Source organism: Aspergillus fischeri, genomic scaffold, assembly GCF_000149645.3.
Source record: "Aspergillus fischeri NRRL 181 1099437636264 genomic scaffold, whole genome shotgun sequence".
NCBI classification, from domain to species: domain Eukaryota; kingdom Fungi; phylum Ascomycota; class Eurotiomycetes; order Eurotiales; family Aspergillaceae; genus Aspergillus; species Aspergillus fischeri.
This window is the reverse complement of record NW_001509762.1, coordinates 3,752,867-3,766,097: the sequence shown is the minus strand read 5'-3', so window position 1 is coordinate 3,766,097 and position 13,231 is coordinate 3,752,867. Positions and strand designations below refer to the sequence as shown.

The 13,231-nt window shown below is 51.5% G+C and overlaps 4 protein-coding genes across 4 annotated transcripts, besides 1 other annotated feature; 2 read left to right on the top strand and 2 right to left on the bottom strand.

Moving 5' to 3' along the window:
- Nucleotides 1-3,366: 3,366 nt before the first annotated feature.
- On the top strand, nt 3,367-5,716 carry NFIA_084910 (alpha-N-acetylglucosaminidase; the record flags this gene model as incomplete). The annotated part of the gene is made up of 3 exons (XM_001260435.1): nt 3,367-3,596; nt 3,653-3,801; nt 3,849-5,716. The coding sequence occupies 3 exons, from the start codon at nt 3,367-3,369 to the stop codon at nt 5,714-5,716; spliced, it is 2,247 nt and encodes a 748-aa protein (XP_001260436.1).
- Nucleotides 5,717-5,775: 59 nt separating this feature from the next.
- Nucleotides 5,776-7,407, bottom strand: NFIA_084900 (flavin-containing monooxygenase; the record flags this gene model as incomplete). The annotated part of the gene is made up of 1 exon (XM_001260434.1): nt 5,776-7,407. The coding sequence occupies one exon, from the start codon at nt 7,405-7,407 to the stop codon at nt 5,776-5,778; it is 1,632 nt and encodes a 543-aa protein (XP_001260435.1).
- A 1,229-nt stretch (nt 7,408-8,636) lies between these two features.
- Nucleotides 8,637-9,423, bottom strand: NFIA_084890 (cutinase family protein; the record flags this gene model as incomplete). Its single annotated transcript, XM_001260433.1, has 4 exons — nt 8,637-8,898; nt 8,953-9,167; nt 9,219-9,307; nt 9,354-9,423. The coding sequence occupies 4 exons, from the start codon at nt 9,421-9,423 to the stop codon at nt 8,637-8,639; spliced, it is 636 nt and encodes a 211-aa protein (XP_001260434.1).
- A 45-nt stretch (nt 9,424-9,468) lies between these two features.
- Nucleotides 9,469-9,494: a microsatellite.
- A 1,548-nt stretch (nt 9,495-11,042) lies between these two features.
- On the top strand, nt 11,043-12,962 carry NFIA_084880 (choline dehydrogenase family protein; the record flags this gene model as incomplete). Its single annotated transcript, XM_001260432.1, has 1 exon — nt 11,043-12,962. One exon carries the CDS (start codon nt 11,043-11,045, stop codon nt 12,960-12,962), a length of 1,920 nt encoding a protein of 639 aa, XP_001260433.1.
- Between the last annotated feature and the right edge of the window lie 269 nt (nt 12,963-13,231).

The window sequence follows — 13,231 nt, the reverse complement described above, 5'->3', positions numbered from 1 at the left end:
TTGCATGCATACTCCACCCTCCCATGTCCATGCGAATCATCAAATCCGACGACGGGTTTAAGCGCTGAGGACATGCGCATCAATATGTTGCTCAGCTAGACATCTCTATTTTACTCATGATTGAGTCAAGATAAGTGAGATCACATCTCACCTCTGCAGTTTCTGTCAAAACTCAAAGATCCTCCCCAAACAAACAACCAACATGGACGCAAAGACGAAAATCATCATCAAGGCAGTCGTTATTCCCCTCGCATTCCTCATCCTCATCCTCACTATAATCGCACTTTTCATCCTCAAATGTCGGATGGATCGCAAGAAAGATGAACGGGAAAATCTTAACTACTCGTTCGGGCCTTATGAGCAATGGCAGACTCCTCCCCAGCCTCACAACCAACAATGGCAGGCTGCTCAGCACTCTCACAATCAATGGCCGATGAATCAATACCCGATGGCGTCGGCGCAGATGGAGAAACCGGTACCGGTACCGGTACCGGTTGCATATCCGGTTCAATATCAGAGTCATCTTGACTCGAGGAGTTAAGCCTGATGTGGAAGAAATACAGGAGAGCTGTGATTCGGACTAGGTGAGTGACCTTTGGGAGCTATATGATGGAATAATCAATGTCTAATTTATAAATCATGAGTGCGATTAAACAGGATGTCTTTCTGCGGGCCAGAGAATCCCTCGGGACACAATTGATTCACATAGCTATCGAATGGAGCGTGGTCCCTTCAGTCTACCAAGAGAACAAAGCTTGAAATCCTCGCTGTAAGATTTGGAAGTATATGCGGCGCAAGCTTTATCAAGTTTAGAACAGATAATGTCTCATGAAAGCCAATAGACCGTCGTGAAAGAGCAACTAGCGCCACTTTGCCATCAGAGTCTTTGTTCTAGACAAGGCGTTCCGGAGAGTATACCATGTTTTCAGATTCCTCTCGAGGCCTTATCTTAGTTGTTGTGACTGGCTCGGGTGATTGTGATAGCGATGTTTATGGTTCAGTCAATGCCGAAGAATACCAACAGCCATGGGGAATACATATAACGGTAGTATACTGGAGACATGATGCTTAACCTCGACATCGAAGAAGTTTGTTGCAGGAAGACTAGACTTGACATGAATGTAGCACGTCCATGATACTGAAAAGAAATGCAGGTTAAATCCGTCACAGTCATATTCTGCTGATTAGTACGTGGTGGATTCTAAAAAATCCCATAGAATGACGTTCGCATATACATGACAGAAACCCAAAGTCGCAGGCTGATAAAACTGCACCTTGGAGAGCTGCAATAACATCCTAGCTGTCACAGAGCAGCATAATCCATTTGAAATGTCCCTATACCTAGTTGCCGAACCAGCCGATGTGCTCAGCACAAATCTGCTCCCAACGCTTAATGAATGTCGCATGGCAAAGACACATATAGGTGCGTTTGTGACCGAGATAGCACTTGGGGCAATCGAGGTTCATTTCCCACTGGGACTTCAGGCTATTCCAGAAATCCCTGCTGACCTTCATCGACAATTTCTCCTCCCAGTACTGTCTCTTTTCTGGATAGATACGAAGACAGGCATTGCAGTAACGCAGACCTTTCTTCGGACGTCCATCCATTTCCCTTGGCCACGCGAGTCTCAAGAGAAACAGGACCAGCTTTATGGGTGCCAGGTCTGGGAGTTTCTTGAACAAAAAGTCTCCAGGAAAGGCTGTGAAAGAGAGGATGCTGAGGAGGTATTTGCAGCTTGTTGATAGGGCAATCGTGTCTTGTAAGTTTGTGTAGGAAAAGATCTGAACCAGGATTTCAGTAGGCAGGTTGACGAGGGGCGAGGACTGTTGTTTCTTGCTTCGAAAGAACTAGTTATTCTTCTGTCAATATCGTCGTGAAGCTGAAGTCAATGTAATGTACTCACATGAGCTCCCAGAGGCTTCAAAGAGCTGATAGGTGGAAGGCTTGAGGTGCTCATCTGAGATGTTGATGCAGGACATTCAAATGATAGTCTGTAGATCAGTCAACTGTACAGTCGGAGAATAACTCCAAGGCTGAGTTGTAAGTTGGAGACATATATACGTTGTCTTTCAGATGGGGGGAAATCATTCACTTGCGAGTCGTGACAGACTTAGCTTGATATGATCTTCCCGATAATACCTTCCACCTATACATGACAGAAGATAGAAAAAGTGCTAAGTCTACCTTCACGGACTGTTATCGACTCTTTTCAATCACGAAAATGATCTCATCAGCGTATGTTTGTCCCTTTGTCGAGTGTGGTGGTCCAGGAAGATGGATTTGCTCGTGCCATTCTGGGTTCTTGTCACAGGTTTGGTAAGCATTCACCCGCAGAGTCGACTATGCCTCCTCAAACGAAGCTGACTGTTTCACAACCAAAGGATGGAGGATCAACCATCTTGCTTCAACCTCTTACTCTATCGATATCCGGACCGCAAACTTTCTTGGTCTGTTCTCACGCCTGTGTGTCGCCATCTTGTTCCGTATGAGAAATGATTCTGGCATGCTTGATTGAACGAGAGGGAGGACTTAATTCTACGAATTGGTTGCCTCACTCTCGTGTACTATTTTCTAGCAAGCACCTGAGAAGAGATATCTCTGCTTACATCTGCCGCCAGTTGATATTCCTGCTTGCTGTTCTTGGTGCCTTGGATCACACGCAAAAAGAGGACTAGGCTTTCCAGGTTCAAGAAATAACACGTAGGACAAGCTTTTCTGAAACGCTACATATGAAGCCAAGGTTCGTCTTACAGTCGTCTAATAAAGTCTAATATCGCAAGGCTAATCATTTCCTGCTCACAGATCGACGAGCTCTCTCCAGGGTCACCGCTTGAATTACAGCGAACAGGCCAATTTCCCACAGGCCCGTCCGGCTATGTGATTTATTTAACCACGCCAACAAAGAAGATAAATGGGCGAGAATTGATCGAATTGCAGAGGCGGGAGACCAGGACGTCGGAGAATGTGGTCGCAAGGCCACACAGCTAAGTCTTTGTGGCATTCAGCGGCGTCAGTCAGAGGTCCAATTCAAAAACCCCAATGTGACTATAATCTGCATTCACTATACACACGTGAGGGGTAGATTGGTCATTAACCAGCCAGCTTTGGTAAGATTGGCACTTATGCGGGGAGACGGAACTGTCAGACCAGTGAGGTCACAATCTCGGGGATACTTCAATACCCAAGCTTAAGGTTCCAACAAACTCAATTAAAATTATTCGATCAAGTTACTTGGGAGGGTTACTGTTATAAAATCGCAGAGGTCCCGGGCCGTGGTGGGCTTCAGCTGAAGTCATACTACTCGAGATCAGCTTGTCAATTTTCATCCCCTCGATTTCGCAGAAGGGATCGATACGAACACCGCGATGGTCTGGGTCAAGGCCTTGCTTTTGGGGCTTTGCGCCTCCACCACTTTTGCGCAGTCGCTTGACGGGATCTACGATCTTGTTCGTCGTCGAATGCCGAAGCATGCCGACAGTTTTCGGTTCTCTCTGGTGGACTTCAACTCGACCAATAACGACCAGTTCGTTGTGTCAACGGCTGCCAATGGCACAATCTTGGTGCAGGGAAATTCGTTAAGCGCCCTGTCATATGGGTATGACGTTCTACAAATTATATACCGCTGAGCAACACGATTGATAACAAGGACAGTCTGCACCGCTATCTCGCCGATGTCGCGCTTGTAGACATCTACTGGTTTGTCGGCAGTCAGCTACATCTAGCACCGACACCACTTCCTCTTCTGTCTAAACCATTGACTGGCTCCAGCACCGTTGAAAGACGCTACCATTTTAATACTGGTATGTCGCGACCTTATGAAACTGTCACAGTATGACTGACTTCCTAGTGACCTTCTCTTACACAACGGCGTTCTGGTCATGGGAAGACTGGGAGCTTCAGCTGGATTGGATGGCCCTGCGAGGCATTAACTTGCCCCTTGCTTGGGTCGGCCAGGAAAAGATCTTGGTTGAGGTCTTCCGTGAGATCGGCTTGACGGACGCTGAGATCTCGTCTTTTCTGAGCGGGCCAGCATTCCAAGCCTGGAATCGATTCGGTAATATCCAGGGTTCCTGGGGCGGTGATCTGCCCTATTCCTGGATTGACTCTCAATTCGAGCTACAGAAGAAGATCGTCCGCCGTATGGTCGAACTGGGCATGACCCCGGTTCTGCCTGCGTTTACAGGGTTTGTGCCTCGAGCGATCAGCCGTGTCCTTCCAAATGCAACAGTGGTGAACGGTTCTCGATGGGGAGGGTTTGATGAGCGATATACTAACGACACCTTCCTGGAGCCATTCGACCCCAGCTTCACCCGCCTGCAGCGCAGCTTTATCCAGAAACAGCAGCAAGCGTATGGAAACATCACGCACGTTTATACACTGGACCAGTACAACGAGAACGATCCCTACTCGGGAGATCTTGACTACTTGCGTAACGTCACCCGCAACACGTGGTTGAGCCTCAAGAGCGCGGATCCGAATGCTGTTTGGCTGATGCAGGGGTGGCTGTTTTACTCCAACTCGGATTTCTGGACTGACGAGCGTGTGAAGGCGTACTTGTCCGGTGTTGAAGTGGACCAAGACATGCTGGTGCTGGACCTCTTTTCTGAGTCGCAGCCCCAGTGGCAGCGTACGCAGTCGTACTACGGCAAGCCGTGGATTTGGTGCCAGTTGCATGACTATGGCGGCAACATGGGCTTGTACGGACAGGTGATGAACGTCACAGTAAATGCAACACAAGCCCTTGCTGCTTCAGACTCGCTTGTTGGATTTGGTCTAACCATGGAAGGTCAAGAGGGCAACGAGATCATGTACGACTTGCTCCTGGATCAAGCCTGGTCTCGGCAGCCGATTGATACGGACCATTACTTCCATAACTGGGTCAAGACTCGATACTCTTCTGGAGTGAGAGGTTCAGCCGTACCTGAAGAATTGCATCAAGCATGGGATATTCTGAGAACAACAGTCTACAACAACACCAACTTGACATCAACGGCGGTGTCTAAATCCATCTTTGAACTGCAACCAAGCATCTCAGGATTGCTTAACCGTACAGGTGATCATCCTACCACGGTCAACTACGATCCGGCCGCGCTTGTCCAGGCATGGCAATTGATGGACTCCGCCGCATCCAAGGACCGTTCTTTATGGTCTCAGCCCGCTTTTCTCTATGACATGGTCGACATTACCCGTCAAGTAATGGCGAACGCATTTATCCCTATGTATATCAATCTGGTCTCTACATATCAAGCTGGTGCCTCCGTTTCCACGGATGGAAGCAATCTAATTCAGCTGCTGCGCGATGTGGACTCTGTGCTTTCCACCAACGACAATTTCCGCCTGTCGACTTGGATTCGGTCAGCACGATCATGGGCGAGAAACGACACAGAGGCTGACTTTTACGAGTACAACGCCAGAAACCAGATCGCCCTCTGGGGCCCCATGGGTGAGATCAACGACTATGCCTCAAAGCAATGGGGCGGGTTGGTCTCGGCATACTACATTCCTCGCTGGCAGACGTTCCTGCATTACTTGAAAAACACTCAGGCAAGCAAGTATAATGTAACAAAAATAGAGGCACAATTGCTTAATTTTGAGCTCAAATGGCAGGAAGAGACGAATAAATCGACACGAGCTAAAACTCGTGATCTTCGATCCGTGCTGGCGAAAGTGAGCCGAAGATGGCCATCAGTGTTTGGAGACCAGAATAGTCCCTGACGACGGAAATAGAGAGACTATCAACGAAGTATAGACGCAATGGAAATATGCAGCACGCCTCATAGATGTGCCCGCGGCTCAGACTTCCTACTCAGAGGCTCCTTGAATCCTGTAAAGCCCTTGGCCTTGATGTCCGCAATTATAGCTCTGAACCGTCCGACTCCACCAAAATAGAATAACGTGGAAACTATCTTGCCGGGAACATTATGGCCGAAGAGCCATTGAGGTACCTGCTTCAGGAGGGTGCTGTTGGCGATCTCGTCGCAGTGCTCGCCCCATTTGCGTTGTGCTTCTTCAGTTGCTTCAACTAAACAGGGGCAATTCACCCGCTGACTGACCTCCTCAGCCCGCTTTATTAGATCCACTATAAAGTTCACATTCTCCTCTGATATGGGAGGGATATTGGCAAACGGTGTCTGCGGGCCGTTGATCATCAAGAGATTAGGAAAACCTGGCACGGAAATTCCCAGATAACTCGCTGGGCCTTTTGCCTTCCAACGATCTCGAAGGTTTCCGCCTGATTTGCGGCCTTGAATGTCCAACCGAACATACGCTCCGTCCATTGCGTCGTAGCCCGTTGCGAAAATGATGACGTCTAATTCATGCAACTTGCCATCCGCCGTGCGGATCCCCTCTGCTTCGATCTTCACAATGGGATGGGTCCGGATATCCACCGCAAAGACGTTCTCTCGGTTGAACTGCTCATAGAAGCCGTTCGCACACAGCGGACGACGTGCATACGGCTCGTCCGGCGTAAGCACCTTCCGCTTTTGTGGATCCTTCACGATCGCCTCGATCTTCCTCCGGATAAACTTGCAGGCCTCCTCATTGGCAACTGGGTCCGTGAGCAAATCAGTGAACCCACCAAACAGGAACTGCAGCCCACTTCCGGATTCCCACAGGCGCTCGAAGGCGGCTTCGCGGTCTGCGGGGCACAACGCCATGGCCTCTCGCGAGAGCTCGGGGAACCCGATGGCGAGCCGCGAGGTGCGAGCCTCAGTCCAGATTTTGGGGAAGTCTCTGAGAATCGCCTCGCGCTCTTGCGCGGTGAGCGCACGGTCACCGCTGGGAACGCAGTATTGCGGACGACGAATGAAGACGTGCAGGGACTGGACGGTGTCCGCAACGGCGGGCACGAGTTGCACACCCGAGGAACCCACGCCGACAAGACCAACTCGCTTACCCTTGAGATCTAGATCCGTGTCCCAAGCAGAAGTGTGCCGTATCTCGCCGTGGAACGTCTGCAGACCGGGAAGATCTGGGTAATTGGCCTTCGTCAGCAGCCCCAATGCTGTGAGGAGGTATCGAACGCGGAAAACATCGCCGGTCTTGCAGGACACTCGCCATGTGCTTGTGCCTTCGTCCCAAACGGCGCTAGACATGTCCGTATTAAACTGCATGTATCTGCGTAGGTCGTACTTGTCTACCACGTGGCGCAGGTATGCCAACACCTCGGGCTGCGAGACATACCGCCGGTAGAGCGGATACTCGTAGTCGAACGAGTAGCGGTACAGGTGAGACCAAGTGTCACTCAAGGCGCCGGGATAGCGACTCCAGTACCAGGTACCGCCAACGTCACTGGCGGCATCGATCGCTTTAACTTTGAGGTTTAGTTTGAGGAGGGATTGGAGAGCGTAGATGCCCGAAAACCCGGTGCCGACGACCAGGGCGTCGAGGTAGTGTTCCGACATTGTGCTCGTATGAGTTCTTTCTAGAGAGGTGGTGATGAACGGACGGCATTGTCGAGGATAGGGGCAAATATATTCGTTCTTCCGTCTCCCACCTGCAGTGACCTTCGTACAACAGGGATGCCATGGATATGCAGTACCCCCTCATTTGAGCAGGGTATGCAATGCATGTCAGACTCGGGTTCATTGACGTCTGCAATTAATGATGCTGTTAAGAATGTGTTCTTTAATTTTATCCAACAACTTACTACAGAATATCACTGTACTACACATATCAGTGGTGAATGGTCATTGTCGGACAGTTGCCAGAAGTACATGATAAATTCTCGATGAATCTCAGTCTGAATGCGAGTTCATTATGAACAGGTCGAGCTATATTGCTTTTTCCGATACTGCATGAGCCATGTTTATGCGTGTGACCCCTCGAGCTGCTCGTAGGAAACGGTGGCGGCTCTTCGTTGCTTTTGATACAGGTCGCCATTGTCCTGGAGCTACTGGAAATGCCGCTTTGTAGGAAGGAGGGAAATAAAATAATGGACAATGTTGTCAGTCTATTGAGCGAGTAATCTCGAGCCAGAATTAGGGACAATATGGAGGACCCTGTGAAGGTTGTCAGAATGATCCAGATGACATGAGAGAAAGGATTGGGGGTAGGTGTTTTGCGGCGGGCTTTCTGGTATAGAACGCAAAAAAGCTTCAACCACTAAATACAAATACAGAGAGAAGGCACAGACTACCTACTCTTTAAACAAGACATCTAGAAAATAAAAATAAGATAAAAAGGAAAGGAAAAATATTTCCGAGAGACAAAACGGAACATCAGCGGCAGGTGCACTCCCGCCTGCTGGAAATCCGCCCAGGCTCCTCCTCTCAGTGGGAGGACTGTGAATCGAACCCAGGGCTGTTGGGGTAGTGAGGTACCATACTCTAGACTCAACGGAGTTGCAGTGGCAGATTTCTGCGCAATAGTACGACCGCTGCACTACCGCCCCGGTTTCTTGGGTTGAGAGGAAGACGTAATAATGCTTCATCTGTTGTCTAGTGGAAGGCCTAAAAGGGTAATGGATGTGTTGGTACCTGAGGAACGAGGCATGGAAGTGTACTGCTGAGCCTGAGGCAGCGAGAGTTCATCTGACATTGCTTGCTAAGTTATCCTAAATGTCGTGCTATTCCTCCTACAATCTTGTGTCTTCCGATGTCTCCAACATGGACAGTGACTAGAGCAGCCATACTCAAACCTTTGACAAGAGGAAAGAGGTTGCGTTTGGCACATCATCGCCATAGCTGAGATGCGCAGCAGTAATGATCAAAGTCCCGTCACACACCAGGTCTCCGAAAGCACAGTATATCTTGGTGCGATCTGTGGGGAAGTTGGGGATCCGTCCTCCGTCCTGCTTGTTGCGCGTATCGCCGAACAGCACAACCCCCTTGATCATGTTTTGGACGTCGCTGGGAAGATTACGGATGGCACCGTGCATGACAGCTGCGCCCTGACTATACAGTTCTTTAGCTTTATTCGATTCTCGTGATGCGCGAAGGGAACAATACCTATATCCACCAGCGACGATCTTCGTGTTCGGGCACTTGGACGCAGCGAGTTTAAAGAGACCCGCTGCCTCGTCGATGGCAATTTGGTTCGTGCCCTGTGGGAGGAAGTTGGAGGCCAGATCAGCGATATAGGCTGGTCCAACGCCTTGACAGGCCACTTGGCCTGGACGACTGAGTTTGAGAGCGTTGCAGACTCCGGGGCCGGTGGTGATTCCCTTTCTTCCGTCAATCTACCAGAATTAAGGACTGGCATGAAGTATACTTACCAGAAGACCAGGCTCGGTGGAGCCCCGGGCAAAGATGAAAGTGATGGGCTCGCAAGGACCAGTCCGAAGTTCATCACCGGCAATGGCAGCTGTCTCATTAGCATGGAGTGAGATTTGCAAGGAGAAGGCACATACTCTGCCGCACGTCAATGGCCACGGGGCTGGCTACAGCCATGGCCGCGAGGGAGAGGAGTGCAAACTTCATTTTGAGAGGGCTGGAGAGATCTTAATCTTCTGACAATGATGATGATGCTGCTGCTGCTCCTGCTGCTGCTGTCTGGAATCAATCACATCCTCAAGGCATCGTGAACGCTCTCTTTATACCCTCGGAAATCTTGCTGCTCAACGGTAGTTGTTCGCAAGTCGACCCGGCATTTCTCTTCATCTCTCCCAGCAATGTACAGGAACGAGGCCTCATCCTCGGTAGGAATGCTGCTGTTTTCGATGGCATTGGTCAGGAACTGGATGCGAGGGTTTATTCAGTCCGCCGGCCCCTCAAACCGAGGCGAAATACACGCATCCTTGTCGAGGAGGGTTGCATTTCTGCTGGCAAAGGGTCACGGTGACCCTCTGCCGGGGGTTTTAATATGATTCTACCCCATGTTTCGCGATTTCTCCACACAAAAAGTCTTGGCTGCGTCGAGGATGACCTGAAGAAGCCCATTAGCGGCACGGTAATCGTATATTAAAAGATATGTACCGTGCTTGGCTGGTTCCTCTCGGTATTTAGGATGACTTTGAGTTGTTTTAGATGAAACTGTATGCGGGGGAGAGAGTCTTCTTCCGGACCAGATGTCCGAGGTCTGCGTTCTTGGTATCGCCAGAGATTCTGATAGGGACACTTGACGAATTGATGGCTGTTGCACTTCGTATCGCCCCTATTTGTTCCGACTCATTAACGCCGCAAAAATATAATTAAGTGATGATATGCTGGCACTGGTTGGACTGTCGAGCATGCCTTAGGCCCTTAAAGACACGTCGATCAACGGTTCCGGCTTCAATTTCGCCGACTGGCTTCTCATTGGTAAACCCCTCAGATGTTGTCTCGTTCATTCATGACGATCCCTAGAGCTATTAGTTCAGTCAACTTGGTGAGAGTTCGGTAATATTGGGGAATTAACCACACGCTAATGCTGGGGAAGCGGCCTCAGGCGCACCCCCTTTTTGACAGCAGAACGAAGAAATTATTCCGTCGACTAGAGCATGACCAACAGTCCAGAATCTGCCTCTTTCTGATATCTGCATCAAAAGGTCAACAACCGAGGCTTCTTGATTTGTTGCAAAATCGAGCATCCACAGCAGAAGTCTAAAATCAGACTGTCACAGGTGGTTTGCGTGACCTGCCCATGTTGGCATGCAGCAATGCTTGAGGCAAGACATCTCAGAAGGCTTCAGGATGCATCGCGTCGCTGTACCCTGTAGCCTAGTCCGTCTCTTTTATTATGCACTATCAAGGAACCATGTGATTGTTGTCGTCGTGCTGCTTAATGGTTCAAGGAGTAGTTATCCACCATGACAAAGTAGGTATTCTCCACGGCGATCTGTGTCCACCAACCGAGGATGAACTCTGACTCGCAGGCTAGCAGCTTTTTATCAGCGTCTTTTGTCTAAATCAGGAAATGTCAACTCTCGTCACGATGATCTTCGCCTTTTCAATCATTGCTCAATGTCTGTCGGATTCCCCATAAGCACGAAATGCTGACAGATCCCATCATGCACGGAGAATTCTTCCTGTCCCTGATCGTCTCTCAGGGGCAGACACTTCAAACTGCGTAAACCGCCTTCTACCTCTCGACCATCGTCAGAGTCTTATGCAACAAATCGATGAGTTACAAACTCAAGCTGTTGAGCCTGCTGGCCGCTGGCCTGACCTCCGCGGTCCATCTGACCGGGTATGAATACATCGTCGTGGGATCCGGCGCTGGAGGCGGTCCATTGGCCGCTCGTCTCGCGCTCGCCGGCCACAAGACGCTGTTGATCGAAGCAGGAGATGACCAAGGGCTCAATGTCAACTACACCGTGCCGGCATACTCGGCCCTGGCCTCGGAGGACGAGAAGATGGCCTGGAACTTCTTCGTGCGCCACTACGCCGATGAGGAGCGCCAGGCACGCGACTTCAAGACCAGCTACGAGACTCCCGACGGGGAGATCTACACTGGTCTCAACCCGCCGGCCAATTCCACCATGATGGGGACCTTGTATCCCCGTACAGGCACGCTGGGGGGCTGCACCGCGCACAACGCCATGATCGCCGTCTATCCAGACCGCTCCGACTTTGAGTACATTGCCACGCTGACGGGCGACAGCTCATGGTCCCCGGAGAACATGCGGAAGTACTTTGTTCGCATGGAGCACAACGAGTACCTCCTTCCCGGCCAAAAGGGCCACGGCTACGACGGTTGGCTGCACACCGACACGGCACCCTTGGACATCGTTCTCAAGGACCCGCAACTGCTCAGCCTGCTGACAGGCGGCGCCTTTGCCCTGGGTAACATTACCCACACGCTCATGAACTTCGGGACACTGCTCCTGAGCGACGCCAACGCCGACTCGCTCGCCCGCGACACCCAACCCGGATACTACCAGATCCCTCTATCGAGCACCGACGGCCGCCGCAACGGGCCCCGCGAGTTCATCACCGCCGTACGCGACGCCACAAACCCAGACGGTAGCAAGAAGTACCCGCTGGACGTCCGGATGAACTGCCACGTCACCCGCGTCATCTTCGACACCAGCGTCTCCCCGCCCCGCGCCACAGGCGTCGAGTTCCTCGACGGCAAGCACCTCTACCGCGCCAGCCCGCTCGCCCACCTCGCCCAACCCGGCACCCCCGGCTCCGCCTCCGCCTCCCGCGAAGTCATCGTCGCCGGCGGGACCTACAACTCCCCGCAGATCCTCAAACTCAGCGGCGTCGGCCCCGCCGACGAACTCGCCCGCTTCAACATCCCCCTCGTCGCCGACCTCCCCGGCGTCGGCACGAACCTCCAAGACCACTACGAGGTCGGCGTCCAGGCCCACGTCCCCTCCAACTGGACCAGCCTGCACGGCTGCACCTTCACCCAGTCAGACCCCTGCCTGGACCGGTGGGAGTCCAAACCCCCACTGGGGAACCGGGGAATCTACTCCTCCGCCGGCTTCGCCGCCGCAATGTACTACAAGTCGACCGTGTCGGCAGACAACGCCTACGACGCCTTCGTCTTCGGCGGCCCGGTCAACTTCCGCGGGTATTTTCCGGGATACAGCGTGAACATCACCTCCCGCCACGACTGGTTCACCTGGGCGGTTCTCAAGGCGCATCCGCGCAACACGGCGGGGACGGTCAGCCTGCGCTCTGCCGACCCGCTCGATACGCCGGCGATCGTGTTCAATTACTTCGACATGGGGGCTGGCGAAGACCTGCAGGCGATCTATGAGGGGATCGAGCTTGCGCGCGATGCGTTGCGCCGCCAGCTGGTTCCCACCACGGAAGTCCTGCCTGGTGCGGAGGTGGTCAGCCAGGAGGATATCGAGACGTATGTGAGGGATACGGCGTGGGGACACCATGCGTCTTCGACGTGTCCGATTGGCGCGGATGGTGACCCGATGGCGGTGCTGGATAGCAAGTTCCGGGTGCGCAAGGTGCAGGGGCTGAGGGTTGTCGATGCGAGTGTGTATCCGCGTATTCCGGGGACGTTTACGGCTGTTTCGACGTATTTGGTTGCGGAGAAGGCGACGGATGATATTTTGAGTGAGTTGGAGGGTTGATCCTCATTATAGTGGGATAGACGGTTTCACATGTGGATTATTGCCATGCGGCTGAGCATTACTTCGTGTTTATAATCTGTCAACAGTTCTATGTACATGTACAATAGTGTATTGTTGTGAACCTACTCACAATGATCGACCGTATATATCATGTCGTATACTTCCTCAACACATTACCCAACTCCACCAGAGCGTCACTGATCAATGGGTCTCAACTGAGACCAAACCTGGTTTATTTATGAGGGCACAGACGTTCTGCGTGATCTGCG